Source organism: Saccostrea echinata, unplaced genomic scaffold, assembly GCF_033153115.1.
Source record: "Saccostrea echinata isolate AGI-Se365-2 ecotype Australia unplaced genomic scaffold, CSIRO_AGI_Sech_v1 ptg000030l, whole genome shotgun sequence".
Taxonomy (NCBI): domain Eukaryota; kingdom Metazoa; phylum Mollusca; class Bivalvia; order Ostreida; family Ostreidae; genus Saccostrea; species Saccostrea echinata.
Window position 1 is genome coordinate 11,211,701 of NW_026889779.1, and position 20,003 is coordinate 11,231,703.

At 32.8% G+C, this 20,003-nt stretch overlaps 1 protein-coding gene and 2 long non-coding RNA genes across 3 annotated transcripts in view; 1 reads left to right on the plus strand and 2 right to left on the minus strand.

The window, feature by feature from the left end:
• Positions 1–1,145: 1,145 nt before the first annotated feature.
• Positions 1,146–20,003, minus strand: part of LOC133196802 (tyrosine-protein kinase Tec-like) — a 32,178-nt gene continuing 13,320 nt past the window's right edge. Inside the window, exons 8-10 of the mRNA XM_061332660.1 lie at positions 2,529–2,648; positions 2,074–2,198; positions 1,146–1,973 (exon numbers count right to left, since the gene is read on the minus strand). Coding sequence (XP_061188644.1) covers positions 1,936–1,973; positions 2,074–2,198; positions 2,529–2,648 — 283 coding nt within the window. The 3' untranslated portion in view covers positions 1,146–1,935. The remainder of the gene's footprint in view (positions 1,974–2,073; positions 2,199–2,528; positions 2,649–20,003) is intronic.
• LOC133197281 (uncharacterized) lies at positions 4,960–5,594 on the plus strand. The gene is made up of 3 exons (XR_009722420.1): positions 4,960–5,031; positions 5,262–5,349; positions 5,511–5,594. It is a non-coding gene; the product is annotated as an uncharacterized LOC133197281 (long non-coding RNA).
• Positions 10,330–11,328, minus strand: LOC133197283 (uncharacterized). The gene is made up of 3 exons (XR_009722421.1): positions 10,862–11,328; positions 10,546–10,633; positions 10,330–10,384 (listed from the first exon to the last, which is right to left on the minus strand). It is a non-coding gene; the product is annotated as an uncharacterized LOC133197283 (long non-coding RNA).

A 20,003-nucleotide genomic window follows, 5' to 3' on the forward strand; every position in this document is an offset into this window, starting at 1 on the left:
AAAAAGTTCCTTGACAAAATGCTTTGTTTAATGGAAAAATCTTATATAATTAACGCTTCGCGTCTCGTTTGATCTGATGATCCGCGCCTGTCAACTCGACGTGATACGGCTCTTCGGATCGAGTTACTGTTATAATGATAAATTTATTATATACCCCTTAAAAACGAGCAAAATATGATAAAAGAAAAAACTTTTTGGATCAATTACATAAATTTTATCCATTAAACAAACCATTTTGTCAAGGAACTTTTGATGCGCGAGAATAAAAACGTCATGTTTCTGTGTACTACGTCATCAGTTTCAGAGAGGGGTGATATGGATTCAGAAAACCACAGTGTGGTGATCCGGAACGTCGGATCACATCGTCACGTGATTGTGTAAATTCAACAGTAAAACTGAGTGACAAACAGTTGGGTATATAAGAAATATACATTATTAGAACAGTAACTTGATCCGAAGAGTCGTATCACGTCGAGTTGACAGGCGCGGATCATCAGATCAAACGAGACGCGAAGCGTCGAGTTTGATCTGATGATCCGCGCCTGTCAACGAGACGTGATACGGCTCTTCGGATCAAGTTACTGTTATAATGATAAATTTAATATGTTGACGGTGCTACCGTTGGGGCGAGCGCAGTGTTCACTTCATTATTATGATCCGCCTCTTCAAACCGCACGAGACATTTGGAACGTCTAGACTGTGACGTCACATGACGTCGTATGTTAGCTGCATTTCCATAAGCAAAGTTTAAAAAGTGCAAATATTTTAACAAAGAACGTTTAATCTACTATCTGCATGCAATATCCATTAAATTAAGGCGAGTTTATTTTGTGTGAATTTTTAGTTGTTGTCACCGCGTGAACGAAGTTAGCAGCGAGAACAAGAAGCGATGCATTGTGGGTCAAAATTACTGCGGAAAAAAATTTTATTGAATGAATGTGCAGTAGTCCGAATTTCCTCTTCGCCCAGGCGTTGTCGTTAGAGCTCGCAGTGACGAGCGGCGCTTCGCGCCGCTCGCTGCGCTCGCTATTATATACCCCCCTTACAACTAGCAAAATATAGTTTTAAAAAACTTTTGAGATCAATTATATAAGATTTTCCCATTAAACAAAGCATTTTGTCAAGGAACTTTTTGATGCGCATGAAAAATAGCGTCACGTTTCTGTGTACTACGTCATCAATTTCAGAGAGGGGTGATATGGATTCAGAAAACCACAGTGTGGTGATCCGGAAAGCTGGATCACACCGTCACGTGATTGTACGAAATCTACAGTAAAATTGAGTGATACACACTTGGGTATATAATAAAGTGGAGTATTAAGGGAAGAAGCAGAGGTGTCTGTATATGATTGTGCGTATGCTTGTTTGTGCTCTGCCTTTCTTCATGGAAGAAGGGAAGAAGGTTAACAATTAAAATAATTTTAAAACTAAAAAGAATAATATACAAATACTGCATGCATATTAAAAATGATGATAAAGTTGAAATACAGTTATGTTGAACAATAAAAAAATAGTAAATGAGACCTACGGGTAACAACACTCACCTGAGTTACCCAACTCTTGTCAAATACTTTGTGATAGATCAGTGAAACCCCTTATACCATGATTTGAAAAAATAAAAATGTCATTATAATGAGGATTAATGTTAAGTTTACACTTTTTGTAATTTTCAGCCCAAATATTGACTATATGTTTATTTATACCGGTATACACTGCATGTTTTTTTTTTTTACAGTGTACTATATAAAATCAGCTAAATCTGTTTCAAGCAAGATGAATTTAATTTATAGTTGTGATGGAGTCAATGACTTCTTCCTCCAAATCCAATTTGTCTCCATATTCCACAATATAAAATAGGGTCTTGTTGTAGAATAACTTCTCCAGAATTTTGACAATTCGTTCATTGGTAACGATGATATAGCACCTGTGCCACAATTACATAACGACTGATTCCAGTCTGCAGCCAGTGGAGCCTTGTATTTAATAGAAAATAAATGTTAGCTTTAAACAGTCTTAACAAGTACAGCTTACAAATGATTTTACGTTAATTATAAAATCTGCTGGAAGACTTACCGACTTCATGTTGCTGATAATATTCAATAAGTTGGGGCACGGAGGAAAATTCCTTCTCTTTTACAATATAAACTTTCCCAGTTGTTGTGTTTTCGATTCGGAATTTTCTAATGCTGGCACCGTCACTTGTAATGGATACATATGATTACTTTTCAAAAATATTCGTCAATATTTCTTTTTCAATCACAAATGCTAAAGAAAGTTCTTACAAGTCAAGAAAAAAACATTAATAAAACATGAATGATCATGATAAACTAGGATTACGTTCTCTTGATTAAACATCAACATTTACGTAGTATATCAATTTTAAATATGTTTTGCATAAGAATTATGCAACTGTTGCCGGTAATCATTTAAAGTAATAAAAGGTTCATGCATTGGATTATTATTGCTACTACATTTTTGCAGATGAAGAATTTGTATATTTTTAGAAGCAATTTAAATAAGAATCATACAATAAACAAAGAGTAAAGGTGCCCTTTTCTCTGGAATCACGAACGAGAAAACAACCAGGCCGCCCGTCATTTGCCATTAGTGAGTCGCAGTCTGATGTTGATACACTTCCAAAATACCATCTGCATTTAATGACATCATATTAGTTACATGTATATGCGAACTTGGTAACTAAGCTATACTTTTTTATGAATATTTAATCAAATTTTGATATTCAGAGACCACTTGCTTATTAAATGCACGGAACGCTTCTTTCAAAAGAGGAATAACATCGGGAGGTCAACATTACCGCTACATTACGAAAAATTTCGACTCATTACCGCTATATTTCTTCGAAAGAACAAGGTATAGTAACGGCCGAATCTGGTCCCTTATTTTATATAAAAATCAGAACACAGTTAAAACTGTGATAGTTTGTTGTTAAGAACTTAAAATGATGCTTGTTTTAAAACCAGCACTAATTCTCATTCAAAGCTTACACGGAGACCACAAGAGGGAGCAGAAGTAAGATATTTTCCCGAATTTCCTCAATTCTGGTGGAATTTTGTCAAATTTAAGGGAGCCGACTGGGGTTTTATAGTGTGAAAACTACTATAGAGAAACTCTTTAATTTTATACCATATATACCTTACATTGACTTCAGTATACATGCCAAGTTTAGTGAAAATCTACCGTCTGGTTATTTTTGAGGGACCGTCTCAAAATACAGGTACATTTACTATAGGATTATATAGGAAAATACCATTTTTTCGCTCTTTGGAGCAAATTATACAAATACTACTATAGACTTTTTGCTCAAATTTTATTATTTGATGAGTAATACTATATTGTACATTTTGTGCAAGAAACACACAATTCTACCGTCTGGTTTCCAGAGGGGACATCTCAAAATGTCAAAATTCATGATATTTTCCTGTTTTTATAGAGTACTACAAAACATGACGGATACCACAGATTTATATAAAAAATTATAAAAAATGATTGTGAGATTCTGAATTTCCTATGTTTAAAATTTCAAGAGCATCTATTTTATATTTTTTAATTTATGACATAATTAATTACCCCTCTTAAAGAACTTCGGTTATTCATAACGTCAAAACCACACTATTACGACGTCTATCTAACCATCATTTGAAAAATCGTTTAAAATATGAGTTATTTAAAAACGTAATTAGATTTTTTAACTTGAGATTTCCTAATTTGGTTAATTTTCATAAATTATGTAAAAATTAGTTGCTTTAAAAAGTAAATACGCTTTTTTTTACTATGCTGCGCGAAGTATTGCGCAATGAAAACCCCAGTCAGCCCCTTTAAGATACTTTTCACTTTGGGAAACATAGAGCACAAGCTTGCCTATCTGAGATTTTTATACACAAGATACATCTGATACTATTTTATGAAATATATAGATTTGGTAGATAGGCAAGCTTGTGCTCTATATGTTTTCTGAAACAAAATGTGCTGTAAAATCGTTGAAAATTTGCATAAAAATGAAAAAAATTCGGAAATTGACATATTTTCTGACCTTCCTGTGACCTCTGTGTATCCCATAACCTAGAACCAATACTCATTTTGTGGTAGGGATGTCAACAGGTTTTCATTGACAAACTGTTGCATCATTCTAAAGGACACCCAAAACCACGGGCCAAAAAGGGCTCTTAGCCTATCTTGTCCTTTCGGGTGATCATTACCGCTACATTTTATCAATAAGAATATTGCCGATTACAACTCATTACCGATACATATCAAATCAGCCAGTAATGACATGGAATACTAATATGTTCTGTTCATTATAATTCATATAAGAGATTTCCAGACAGCAGTACCTCAAGCAAATAACCTTCAAAGGTCTACCAATTATGTATTTATCCATGAACAATGCTCGGTTTTCTAAAAAGTTTTATTAAATAAAATAGATTTTAAATAAAAATTGAAAAAAAACCCAGAAACATTCTGATTAAAGTCTTACTTTCCACTCCCAGTGGTGAACAGGGGAAACAGGTCTAATGTATGGACATGTGTATTTTATGGAATCCGGATAGGGCCATGCAGTTCACTATCGCATCATCGCACCATCGAGGTTTAGGTCGATAGTGCGATGACGCGATAATGCGATGACGATGAAGCGATGGTGCGATAACGATGAAGCGATGGTGCGATAGCGCGATGGCGATGATGCGATGGCACGACAATGCGATGACGATGATGCGATGGTACGATGAAGCGATAGCGCGATGACGCGATGGCACGATAGCGATGATGCGATGGTGCGATAGCGATGATGCGATGGCGCGATAGTGATGACGCGATGCTATATCGTGTCATCGTTATTGCTTTATCGCACTATCGTCATCGTGTCATCGCACCATCGCTCTATCGACTAGTACTTTCTATAACCGGATAACATTCCCAGCAGTCATTGCACAACATGCATGGCGTTTGTTGACGAAAAGATAATAAAGAAATCATATTCCTTCTTTGGAGTAATTATGGTGTGAAAATAAGGTAGGTATTATTAATTGTCATAAGTTATGATAATATAAGTACCTGTATAGACTAATATTTTCTCTAAGAGTAATAAAGTTACTATACATTAAATTTATAGTCTCATTCAAAGATTGTTTATGTGCGTGTTCTACTTGTATGTATATATCTGTTATTTAAGAAATAGTGATTGAAGTTAAAATCTCCCATTTTAAGATATATTTTATGCATTATTTTTTAAAATAATTAAGCTGTAGACATTTGAAAAGGCGCATGACCAGACTTAATTTGAGAAGACGGAGATCATACAATGTGGATATGGCAATAAGGGCTATTCAGGTTATATTGCTTGTGTTTTATTTCATCTTTCTTTTTTGATAGATTGATCAAATCTAGAAATATCGTCAGTATCATCTACATTTTGATGATAGCTCATTATTTTTAGTTAACTCATACAAATGTTAAAAATTTCATATGATTTACATATATTCTACTCAAAGGAAGAAATGATGTTCAGTGGACAGATTCTTGGGTGTCGTTCGATGAAACGAAGACTTCTTCAGAAACATGGCATCTTTATAGGAAGGTATATTATCTTATTATGATTAATTAACAGAATTCAGGTTTCTTGTTCAAAGTATTAATTTTATTTCTTTAATTCACCAGAATGCCAATTATACAGAATATTTGCTGACATTACTTTTATGAGCTTAAGGACATACACAACATAGTGTTGGAATTTTATTTTCTTATTCCCTTGTTGATTTAATTAAGAGTTCAATAATTGAAAAACCTTTGTACAATTTAATGATGCCTGTAAATGCCGTTACCTCCTCTGAAGCAAATGTTGAGGAAATACCAGCTAACACTATATTTTTGTTATTATTTATTTTCATCATATTACATCTTTTGAAAACTCCTGGTAATGTATGCTGTTTTTTTTTGTCTTAAAACACCTGATGAGACTCTATAATTTTAAATTAGGAATATCCTGGAAAATAGTTGGTAAGGTACACGTAAATGCAAGTTGACCTTAAGAGGCAATAATGCTTTTCTTAGTCAAAATTTGCAACTTCTATACTACTTGACATGTATTTCTAACTCATCTCTTTATTTTCCTTTTCTTTCAGAAGGTACATCTAAAATTAATCTAAACATGCTCTTGGCGTTTTGGACTGGAGCTGAAACAATCCCTGCACTAGGATTTCACAAAAAGCTTGAAATTAAATTTGTGGAAGACCCTGCCTGTTTGCCAAGTGCACATACCTGCGATCTTTTGTTGGAAATATCTAGGGGAGAACCCCCTGAGGAATTTCACAGAAAAATGTAGTTGGCAATCACTTGGGGGGGGGGGGGGGGATTCCATCTTGCTTAAGAAAATAACTTTATGTATTCAATGCTATATCTATGTTTTGAAAGTTTTCATTCAATTAATTTTTAAACTCAATAATGGCAATGATAGTCATATTAACGAATAAGAGTATTTCTTAAGGGAAAGATAATACTAAAGGACATTGATAATCATATGAGGAGTATTTCTTCAGGGAAAGATAATACAAAAAGACTTTTTTGTATGGGAATATTAATTGATATTTGGTGTATTTGTGGTAGTAAGCATGCTTTTGAATTTTAAATTCTAGATTGTTGCATCTGTATGCCAAAAAAATTTTTCTCAGAGCAGTTTGCTTTCCTTATATCCTCATTTTGCAATTTTCATTAATAGTTGTTCTAATGAATGTGGCATGTATGGTGACCCAATAAACATAGTAATAATTTCTGTTTGTGACTTTTAATTCATACACTTTGATGATTAGTGTACAATATTTTTCATGAAAATTGAAAAAAAGTCAAGTGAAACATCAGGTGATGAAGTATTCTCTAATCTTAATTTGAATTTTACAACTTTTCAACCAAGTACTTCAAAGCCTCCATGGCCTTCTCAGTGGTGTTTGGAACAATTCTCCCACCCTCCAAAAGCAAATGATCAAAGTATGCTGCATAGTCCTCCCAACATCCTGTCGAGCTTGGACTAGGAAATAGTCTTTGAAACTCTAGCACGTCATGAATATCCACTGGAGATTTATAATCTACTGCACCTGTACATAAAAAAATGAAGTCATGATGTGTTGATACTGTTTTAAATTTGAGTACTGAAAAACAACCAAGGTATCGAAGGAGAAAGGTAAACACAGAAAAATATTCAAATTAAAGTTAGTGATTAGACAAATCTTTGCTAGGAAAAATACCAAAAATTTCAGGGTGGAAAAACATCATTTCTGGTTTTCCTGGGAGATTTCCATCATCATCATAGCGTCTTTGTGCTCTGATGTAATGGTTATTCCATTCTGTTTTTATTTGATCAAGTTCTTGTTGGATGATTTTCATAAAACAGAAGCGAAGGCATTCTCTAAATTGGTAAATTTTAAAGGTCAATTTTGAAAACAAGAAAAAAAATCAGGGTGAAATTTTTCCTGTAAAAAAATGTTTATATTTCTTAATATTTCTTTAATTAGAAAAACACTTATAAATGGTTGGTTTAGTCTTAGTCATAAGGATTTAGGTAACATGCAGAAATATCATAATAGGTTATAAATGCGTAAATTCTTAATTTTTTTAAAGTATAAATAAAGAATTTATTTCTCTTCTTACATGTGCTCGATATTTGCTGATGAGAACATCCCTTGGTCTTCCATGTCTTTGAACAAGTCTATCCAGAAGGAGATGCCCATCTCTCTCAGTGTTCTCCACCAGCGTTCAACTTCCCTAGGATCAACCGTTCAAAGTTATGGCCAAGGTCAAAGTTTTACAAAAGTAGGTTAAACTCCAAGACAGATTTTTTTTTACAAGAAATACACTTGAGAAATACGAAATCTCTAACATCAACCATTCAGAAGTTATGTCCAAAATTAAAGTTTTTTCATAAGTAGGTCGAACCCTATGGTCAAGGTCATTAGGTCAAAAAATGTTGGTGCATTAAAGTCTTTGCAGATAAAAATACAGACAGACCCAAAGCTATATGGATAAGGACCCCGAATCTTTAATCATAGGGGCATAAAACAATCACATAAATTAGTCATATATTAATTTCATAATGATACAGAAACAATAATATGTATATTAAATTATGTGCAGAGATATTTTAAATCATTAAACTGACTTCATTTTCAAATATTTGACAACAGGTTTCCAGAAAGGGGTATGGAGAGGGGTATGGGAGGGTTATCCCTCCCCTGGGTCAGAAAATTTATAATAAAAATGCATACAAGTCTGTTGCATTCTGGGGGTCATTTTTTTTCAAATATGAAATAAACAAATAAATAGCAAAACTTTAAACAAAATATTGGTGTTTTCAGGGGTTGCAATTGCATCTCTCCCCCCCCCCCCCCCCCCGATGGCTCTGTAGTATAACTAATACTATAAAAAGAACTGTGTCACCTTGAACTCTATTAAATGAAACGGATGCAAATAATGAAAGTATGAAGTTTGCAAAACTTATTATTTCTAAAATTATCTGTGGTATCAGATTACACAATGACGCCTATGAAAGATAATAATATGAAGAATTATTTTGGTCTTTGAAAAGTAATAGTGAAAATAATCAGTTGATCTATTTTCCCTCAGGAAAAATGTTCAGAAAAGTAGAGAGTTTGAAAAGAAACTTAAATGAGGATTACACATACAAATTTTTAAAGTATTCAATTACTTCAGTTATTTGATCTTATATTAAGGACATACGCAACATACCTTACCTACTGATAATTTTTCAAAATATTCTTGATTTAAGATTATAGTGTCATCAGATGTTCATAGACAAAAAATTAGCATGCATTACCAGGGGTTTTAAAAAGATATCAAATGATGAAAATTCTTGTATAATGCAAAGAAAAATATACAAAAATAACTAAACATATATTCTAAATGTTTTGTTTACCCAAAATTGTTGAAGAAGAAGTGTACAACAGAAAATATGGACATTAAAGTTTAGCACACAGTTCTTTTAAGTATTGTAACTCTTCAACTCCAGGGAAATAGACAATAAAGTTCAAACTACGTTATGTATGTCCTTAAGTTGGGACTAACTGAATTGACTGTGATTGGAGTAGTAGACCATTCAGATTTGATCAAGTCCCCCCCCCCCCCCCAATTTTCAAATCAAAGGGCAAATTACTCTAACTTCTACTGCAGGAGTGTTAACTGGAATTGGAACTCAGTCCTAGGTGTGCAGATTTTAGAAGGTTATTAAACTCATCTGATTTGTTTATACAACATAAGTTACTAAATCATATTGTTATTTAAAAAACAACTTCATATTCATACCTGGTTAGACATTGATCTTCCTTTGATAAACTCTTTTCTCCACACATGTCATCATTATCGTACCAACGGAAGGATTTTTGAATGCCCTCAATGTATATATTCTCAGTTCCAGCATCAAGTCTCACACACCTTGGAGCACCTATGTATTGGAAAACTCATACTACCATGAACTGAGACAAATATGGTTTCTTTGTTCAAGTAAATATTTTTTACAAAATAATGCATTTTATGTGTATTTATCCTGTATCAATACAAAATAATGTATTTAGAATGTTACTTAGTAGAAAATTAACTTGTGAAAATTAAACTGCATTTACAGTTTCAGGAATATATTTATCATTGATTTGTAAAAATTATATACTCAACTATTTATTTCCTCCAGGTATTTCAAGAAATATGATGCTACAACAAAAGAGTCATTGTTTGTTTTTGCAACTTTAAGCCATAGTATTCGTCTTGAAAATCTGAAAGGATAGGAATTTGATCATTTAGATTAATAGTTGATATTGTTTTCTGATATGTAGCTACAACAGTATATAACAATCATAAATTCTATAACTTCATAAATTCTTGTAATCTTACATGACTCAAATGAACACTAAAAACTGATGCACATTAACTTACCCACACATTGCACCATGTATAGCGAAGCCAAATGGCTTCAACTTGTCGTACCCATCAACATGTGCAAGATAATTTGGTCCATTGCTTAGATACATTCTTCTTGTCAAGCAGTGACTTGCTCTTAGATCAACTTCATCAGGATCGATTATTCTCAATAAACACATGTTATCCCTGGAACAGTATATATATATAATTAATCATCAACCATTTTAAATCTAACCATTACATTTTAACAAAAAAAATAAATTCAATGAAATTATTATAAATATCTTATTTATATAAAACTCATTATAAGCAATAGGCACATCGTTTGAATTCTGTTAATTAATCATAATAAGATAATATACCTTCCTATAAAGATGCCATGTTTCTGAAGAAGCCTTCGTTTCATCGAACGACACCCAAGAATCTGTCCACTGAACATCATTTCTTCCTTTGAGTAGAATATATGTAAATCATATGAAATTTTTAACATTTGTATGAGTTAACTAAAAATAATGAGCTATCATCAAAATGTAGATGTTACTGACGATTTTTCTAGATTTGATCAATCTATCAAAAAAGAAAGATGAAATAAAACACAAGCAATATTACCTGAATAGCCCTTATTGCCATATCCACATTGTATGATCTCCGTCTTCTCAAATTAAGTCTGGTCATGCGTCTTTTCAAATGTCTACAGCTTAATTATTTTAAAAAATAATGCATAAAATATACTGTATCTTAAAATGGGAGATTTTAACTTCAATCACTAAATAACAGATATATACATACAAGTAGAACACGCATATAAACAATCTTTGAATGAGACTACAGATTTAATGTATAGTACCTTTATTACTCTTAGAGAAAATATTAGCCTATACAGGTACTTATATTATCATAACTTCTGACAATTAATAATACCTACCTTATTTTCACACCATAATTACTCCAAAGAAGGAATATGATTTCTTTATTATCGTATCCGTTGAAGAAATATTCTTGAATCTTTTCGTCAACAAACGCCATGTTGTGCAATGACTGCTGGGAATGTCATCCGGTTATAGAAAGTACTAGTCGATAGAGCGATAGTGCGATGACACGATGACGATAGTGCGATAAAGCAATAACGATGACACGATATAGCATCGCGTCATCACTATCGCGCCATCGCATCATCGCTATCGCACCATCGCTATCGTGCCATCGCGTCATCGCGCTATCGCTTCATCGTACCATCGCATCATCGTCATCGCATTGTCGTGCCATCGCATCATCGCTTCATCGTTATCGCACCATCGCTTCATCGTCATCGCATTATCGCGTCATCGCACTATCGACTCAAACCTCGATGGTGCGATGATGCGATAGTGAACTGCATGGCCCTATCCGGATTCCATAGTATTTGCATAATCCGCTGGCTAACGAAAGAGGCAATGTTGCGGTAATGTATATTTTTAAATATAGCGATAATGTAACCTTTTTTTTTTGTAGCGGTAATGAGTATCCAGCGGTAATGACAATTTTGAAAATGTAGCGGTAATGATACGCACCCATAACTATGACACGCCAAATTCACAAAAATGATCTAATCATAGTTTCACAGTTGATAAACTAGGTTTATCGACTGTAAACTATATAGTTTACGGACCGTAAACTATAGTTAACGATGATAATCTATATTTCACATCTGTAAACTATAGTTTACACGATAATCTATGTTTCACAAGCGTTAACTATAATTAACACGGAAAACAATCATTTGCTACTGCAAAATATAGTTTATCTGATAAATATAGTTTCACGATTTGTAAACTATGATTTACAACTCTAAACTATACTTAACAAATGTAAATTATAGTTTAGGCTTTGTAAAGTAAACTTTACAGACATACAAAGCGCCAAATTCACAAAAATGCGATAAACATAGTTTTACACTTGAGAAACACAGTTTAAGGAACAGAATCTCTTATTTTGTATCGGATATGCACAATTTTCTGTGAAACTAGATTTCACGACTCTAAACCATAGTTTACGATCAATTTTATATTTAACAATAGTTTTTTTTTTTTTTTTTTTTTTTTTTTTTTGTGAATTATAGATCGGCTAATCCTAGTTACAGCATTATAAGATTTTGCTATGTAACGACAATTGTTGTTAAATATATATGCATGTATATTTCTTGTTGGCATAAAAAGTAAATGTTCTATTATTTTAAAGCAAATCTAGTTGGAAATAAAAACAAAAATGACAGGAAAATTATTGATTAAAATTTTATTTTTTTTATTTAAAAGAGAAAAATAGAGACCGAAATGCGTGATCTGTCATTAATAAAATACATGTATATCTTATATTAATTTGTAAATAAAGACATAACACAGTGCATGTAACATATTGCAGGCGCGGAATTTATTTTTCAACAACCGAATTTTCTTCATACATAAATAAAAGTGGCCTTTTACGGAACAAACACAACAAATATTTGGGACTTCTCTCTCATTCTCTCTCACTTAAATTAAAAGGAGGACGTTGAAATCCCCACAACCCCATCTAGATCCGCCACTGCATTCCTCTCTTTGGGTGTATTCGATTATGTGACACGAGTTACACGAGTTACTAGAGTTGTAAATAAAATAAGACATCTTCGACACGGGTGACCAACTCGTGTTACGCGAGTATACTCCTCAGTTTACCTGGAGTAACAGGTGAAAAAAATGGCGGGAAGTGAAGACGCAATGTAAATGTGAAAACTGTTTCAGCATAAATTTGTCAGTCTTTGTATAATTGTATTAGAAATTTACAACGTCCATGAAAAAAATCTACAACATTATTTTGACATCTTTTTTCCTTGCTTAGTTTTCAGAATAACCTCATCAATTTACTATTGTGTTATCATTGACGGTATTCATTTTTTTTAAAAGAAGTTTATCTTTTTTTTCTTTTTTTGACTATGCCTAATTATTGGATTATAGAAATGTCTATGTATATTGATCAATAAAATTATTCCTATAGGTTTAACGATCGTGACCTAGATATGTCGTGTTAATTAGTTATATGATTCAGTTTCAAAATAAGTACAGACTCCAATGTGAGAGCAAGGACAGTTACATATACAAATCTTATAAATATGGAGGTCGCATCCCCAGAACCAGCTGATTTTTTAATTACAATAAATATACACTTTAAAAGGCTATACCTATATGGAAATTACCTTGTCAGCCTTCAATCATAATATTGTACCATTGCATAAGTAATTTTTTAAAGATAAATTTAGTTTAAATATTGAACATAATTTTACAGACTGAAAGTTAAAAGCCACAGCCACGTAAGACCACAAAAACCATTAAATCACATTAGCTCAAGGTTTATTTCCAACCGGCGTCACTTTTTTGTGGTATAGATCTATATAAATTTATACAAGTATATGTCTCTCACAACCTATGTCTAACACTGGATTAATGATAAATGTCAGCTATAGTACTTTTCTGACCAATTATTAAACCCATGCGCTTCTATACATGATAAATAAAACAAACATTGTAACATATAGTAAATACATATATACAGATATAAAGAACTTTTTTTTCATTTATTAACTTAAAAGCTAAATGCAAAATATTTCCGAAATTACAAAGCTTGGACACTCAGTTATTGAACTAGTTTGAATGTGGATGGTTTTTTCCAGTTATTAACTTCTCAATCTTTGCATAGAGGACAAATCAAAAACAAATGAAATTCATCTTCAATGTTAGTTTTACAAAATTCACAAAATGTTCCTTTACAATATTTCTATGATGCCAAGTTACAGTTGCAAGGTTATGTGAAGACATTCTTATTCTACTTATTTGTTTGTTTTTTTTTATAAAGAGGAGGTATTGACTTTCTTAAATAATATTGCAAGGTCAAATAATCTTCAATATGTCTGTGAAAAATCCATTTTGTTGAACTATTAATTTCAGCCATGAGGTTTTGTATGAAATATCTGTTATTCTTTGTTTCATAATGGGAAATTGTTTATTAATCATTTGTTTGTCCTGTTCAAACCAGATAATTCCAAGTCCATTTTCAAAAAGTTCTTCTTTGATATTTACAACCCAGTTGTCAGAGTGTCTGCTGGAATATTCACATTCATTGAACAAAGAAAACACATGTTCAGGATACAATATTGTCGGTTTTTGTTTTTGATCTGTTTTTATACACCCGCTCCGAAGGAGAGGGGGATATACTGTTTTACCCGCCATATTTAAATAAACACTGTACAACACTCGAGATGTTATATTTGGATTTCTAGAGTTAAACTAGTAAGCATGCGCATATTGAACACTAGTGTGACACGGGTTGTCTTAATCGAATACACTCAAACAGTTTCTTTGTTTTGGTGATGGGATGTGGCGGGAAAATGCTTGGCACATTGTAAAACGCGCTTCACCCTCCTTTGCTTGAGCAAAAATCTCGTAATATTAGATGTCTTTTAAGAAATTAAATTTTATCATATTTTTAAAATTTCCTATAGGAAATGTATATATACACGACATTTTAAAACAAAATCGATTAATCCTGTTTAAATATAGAAAGCAATATTGATTATGTATAACTCGGTCTTTGCTTTAGATAATGCCCAACACATGTCCTTAATATTCTCCGCACTGATAAAACCTATACCCTATTATTGCTTCTCGCGATTGGCGCCGCGAAATTTCGAATTGAAAACTATCGTTAACAGTTAACAGGTGTTTAGATTCATAAACTATATTTAACAACGCTTAACTATAGTTTACGAGTGTGAATTATAGTTTATGACGATAAACTATGATTGGCAAATGTGAATCATAGTTTAGCTCTCAAAACTATAGTTTACGATCGATAAGTATAGTTTACGTCTGTTAAATATAGTTTGTGAGTATAAATGACAGTTAACTATAGATTACGACCGAAATGTATGGTTAACGAATGTAAAACATATTTTATCTGATAAATATAGTTTCACGATTTGTAAAACTTTGATTAACTACTCTTAACTATGGTTAACGAATGCAAATTATAGTTTACATATGAGAATCTATATTTATCAGCAAAATCTATTGTTAACGTTTATTTACAGGCAGAAAAACATAGATTAAAATTCGTAAACTACACTATACAACCGTTAAATATAGTTTTACAAATGCAAACTACAGTTAATGAATCGTTAACTATAGTTTACAGTTCGTAAACTATAGTTTACAATCGGTAAACCTAGTTTATCAACTGTTAAACTATGTTAATCTAATTTTTGTGAATTTGGCGTGCCATACATAACATCGTCCAAATTTTTCCAAACAAAAGGTCCATTGAAATATATCAAATTTATTTTTTCCCCAAAAAATTGTGCCCCACCATAGCCACAGGGGTCAAGACTAACTGTTGGTCTGTAGCTCTTAAAGCATTATATTGATAAAAATATTGATCCCCTATTGTGGTACCTCCTGTGTACCAGCAGTCATGATTTTAAACAGCATTCGAGATTATAGTGGATTGACAGGAAGTTATAGGACATTCTAGCGGAATTCTAAACAGGTCGTGGTCATTTGAGCGGGAGAATTAAGTCAGAGATACATATAAGTATAATTATGTTCTCTCTTAGCCAGGGTAAACCTGCTACCCCTTGCTCATGGATTTTGAGCAGAATACACTTAATTTTAATAATATTACCAAATTAATGTATTTACCAATAATTGCATGGGAAACGAGCTTTGCAGTGTTTCAAAGAGTATCATCTGACTGAACTTTATGCATATGCCCGAGTACATGTATATACTCGAATGAATTTATGCTAGACATTCTTAGTGAGTTTTTCTTATATCTACCATCAAAACCTCCTTTCTAGGGGAAACTTTAAACCATTTTTTTGCAACTGGTGGCTTTACATTGGTTGTTAAAAAATAATAAAATAATCTCTAAAAAGTTACAGGTAACCATTTTTTCTTCTGCTAATTAGTCCAAAGCGGTTCCCGTTAATTCACACTTTTAGAAAATCCGCAGAAAATGTCGAATGCCCATTTGAAAGTTGAAATAAGGCTGGCTCTACTTATGCATATTTTATTTCTATATATTTAAAATGGGACCTATTTACTTTCGGTCTCTGCTACTCTTCGGGAAATTTTTATAGATTTTACTGCATAATACTTTAAAATATTAATTCTTATTGTTGCTCCAACCTAGCCCAAGGAGTCATGATTTGAATAAAATTCAATGTACACTATATAGGGATGCTTGCATATTGTACCCTGCTATTCATGAGGAAAAGATTTTCAAGGGCATTTCATATATATTTCTATTTAAAGCTTCGCCCCCCCCCCCCCTTAGCCTATTGTAGCCCCACCCTACCCCTAAGGGGCCTTAATTAAAAACAGGCCCAAAGGGCCTAAACAGTCATCTGAGTATAATGGGACCCTGTAGAGGATCAATGGAATGGTAAAAAATTATAAAACACACAAATTAAAAAAAAACTGAAAGTAAAAGGATGCTCAAAGGACAACTAAATAGTCTGGTAATCGGCAGCAACCCAGAAACTTGCCTGAATATGTCCGTGCTATCTACACTCCATCACTATCGCCAAATTACGATACTGCTTAAGCAAAATATCCGCTCCTCATTAAGGAAGGATAGCTCTTAAAATTGTGTTTTTGATTTAATGAAAGAAAAAGTGAGCAAGCTTACATACCCCACGCTCCCCCAAAAGTTGACAATGCAACACTTAATGAATGACACGATGAACTTTAAATACACAGTATAATTCAAAAAGGGGCATTACTTGCAAAAAATCATCACATCAAAACTTCTTGCATATAATGGCATTCAAATCTTTGTATGTTACAAATTAAATTGGGCTGAAGTTTCTAGATAAATAATTGAATCAAAATTTCTTGGTAATATACAAATCTTCACATTATGTTTCAAATACCTACAAAGTTTCAGGAAATTCAGTGCAGGAGTTATACTGACAAACTGTTATTTAATTTCCCCTGAGTGATTTGTTATTGAGTGTAAGTCCATGTCCAACATATGACAATTTACACTTATAAAATAATTGATGGTAACAAAATTATGATGTAGTTATATAAATTTGTTTATATAAAGCACTAATTTGAGGGGGGGGGGGGGCTGAGAACTTTTTGTGTACTTCTATCAAAGATTTTGTGTGTGTGTGTGTGTGTTGAATCATGATATTTTGATCTCAAATCAATAGGGGTCTTTTAAGGTCATAAAATATTTCACATACAATTTCTTTACAAAAGCTGATTCCATTGGATTTCCTTATTATCTAGCCGGAAAGTTTTTTCAATAATAGCCAAAACTCTAAGGGCAAAAATAACGGAATCAGAATTTCCTGGCAATATGCACATCTACACACTGTGTCCCAAATATCTGCAAAGTTTGACGAAATTCTGTGCAGCGGTTTAAGAGGAGTTGCGCTGACAAACTGTTCATCTCTATATTCAAGATATGGCCAAAAATCTAAGTTGAAAAGTGCCGAAATTCCCAGGAAAATAATGGAATCGGAATTTCCTGACAATATGCATAACTACATACTGTGTCCTAAATATCTTCAAAGTTTGACGAAATTTTGTGCAGCGGTTTTAGAGCAGCTGCGCTGATCGAAAAAGAAGAAGAAAGGACTGACTGAGTGGTCAAAAACATTATACCCCACGAAACTTTTGCGTGGGGCATAAAAAGTCTCAAAATGAAGCTTGAAATTGTGATTTTTTCGTGCAACAATTTTTATTTCATATCAATATGATTCAAGGTGCTTTGAAGTTTTGGAGATGGTCTTGTAAAATGTCGACATTTGTACCCAATAAGAGTACAAAAATAAATACTTTTTTTTTTAAAGAAATCGAATTTATTTTAATCTACCCTTAAATTTCAATGCTATTTACATGATATGAAATTAAAAGTGATATGTGATGTCTTGCAAAGATAACACAAGCTTTTTACACAGTGTATTATATAACAACTGAAGTAAATAGAAGAGTCAAAAAATGATTATGCTTTCTCCAGAACCTCTGTTTCAGGGGCCATGAATTTCGCAATTGTGAAGGAAAAACTCTTTCTCATCATATCCATGCATTTAGTTTCTCTGCTGAAAAGTCAAGAGCAGAGAAGATTTTTTTGTGTGAAAAATTAATGGGGTTTTTTTTGCCCCCGTAATCAAAGATTCTGGGGCATATAGTTTTTTGTTCTGTCCGTCCGTCTGTCGGTCTGTCTCTTTGTCCGCAAAAACTTTAACCTTACCCAAAACTTTTGATTTGTTGGAGCTAAGGCTTTTATATTTCTTATGAGTATTCCTTTTGAGAAAACCTTTCCTTGGGTGTCAACATATTTGACCTTTTGATCTTGACCTTGGAGTTGGACTCACTTTTGCAAAATTTTATCAAACTTTAACCTTGGCCGTATCTTTTGAACGGTTTTCATATTTTACATGTGTATTGATTGTGATAAGACCTTTTCTTGGGTATGAATAATTATGACCTTTTGACCTTGACCTTGGAGTTTGACCCACTTTAATAAAACTTTAACCTTGACCATAAGTTTTGAATGGTTGGAACAGGGGCTTTTATGTTAAACAAGTGTATTTCTTGTGACAAAACCTTTCCTTCAATATCAACAATTTTGACCCTTTCACCTTGACCCACATTTGAACGGTTGGTGCTAGAGTTTTCATATGTAATAGGTGTATTCCCTGTGACAATTTTGGCCCTTTGACCTTGACCTTTGAGTTTGACCTTTTTTTGAAAAACTTTAACCTTGGTAATAACTTTTGAATATAGTTGGTGCTCAGGCTTTCATATTTCACATGCGTCTTCCTTGTGACAAGACCTACTCTTTTGTACCAATTTTGACCCTTTGAACTTGATTTTTGAGTTTGATCTACTTTTAAAAAAAAGTTTAACCTTAGCTATAACTTTTGAATGTTTGGTGCTAGGGTTTTCATATTTCACAGGTGTATTGAGACAAGCTGTCTTTGGGTACCAAAATTTTTTATCTCTTAACCTTTACCTCGGAGTTTAACTTGAGTTTAACCTTGATTATAAGCTGTTATACGGGGGGATCAGTGTTTCACATACACATCTTGTTCACTGTAGGATCAAAAGAGTCTTGCCCTAACTTCAATTTCGAAATTATGGAAGATGCATGTACATGTACACCCCTGCCCGTCATAACTATATGCGCTTTGTCTGGCTAAACACACTGAAGTAGAGAAAAAAAATGTCAAATAATTCAATCAAATGCATTTTCACTATATATTCAATAGAGACCCACCCTTGCTACAGATCCCCTGAGTCAGTGGCCATGAATTTCACAATTTTTGAAGAAGCATTCTCGCTCTACATAATCATGCACTTAGTTTGTCTGCTTAGTACCAAAGAGAGGCGATGATTTTCATAGAATTAATGCGTTTTCACTATTAGGACTAATACATGTAGAGCCCCACCTTAACATCAGAATCCCTGACCCAGGGGTCAAGAATTTCACAATTAGGAAAAGGCTTTAGTGTTCATTATACTCATGCACTTAGTTTGTCTGCCGAATACCCAGAAGCAAAGAAGATTTTCAAAGAATAAAAGCATTTTCACTATATGATAAATAGAACTCTGCCCTAACACAAGAATCCCTGACAGAGGGGTCATGACCTTTAAAATTTTTGAAGACACATTCTTGCTCGTTAAAACCATGCACTTAGTTTGTATACAAAATACCTATTAAGGATAGATGATACAAACAAAAATATCGATGCCTGGATTGGTATATATATTTTTTTATCTATTTTGATTGCAAATGTTTAGAATAATAAATGTCTGAAGTATTAAGAAATTGTAAACTTTCTACGATGATCAAAATACTACCTTTCGAAAACCATCCTTATTAATCTATATGTGTACAATTTTTTGTCACCTAAAATCCAATTATTGTAAAATTTTGAATAAAAAATGAAAATCTATGAGGTTAAAATTATTCATTTTACTTTTATAAACATGACTTCAGATGTTATTTTCAAGATTTTTGATAAAGGTTTGTTTGTATCATCT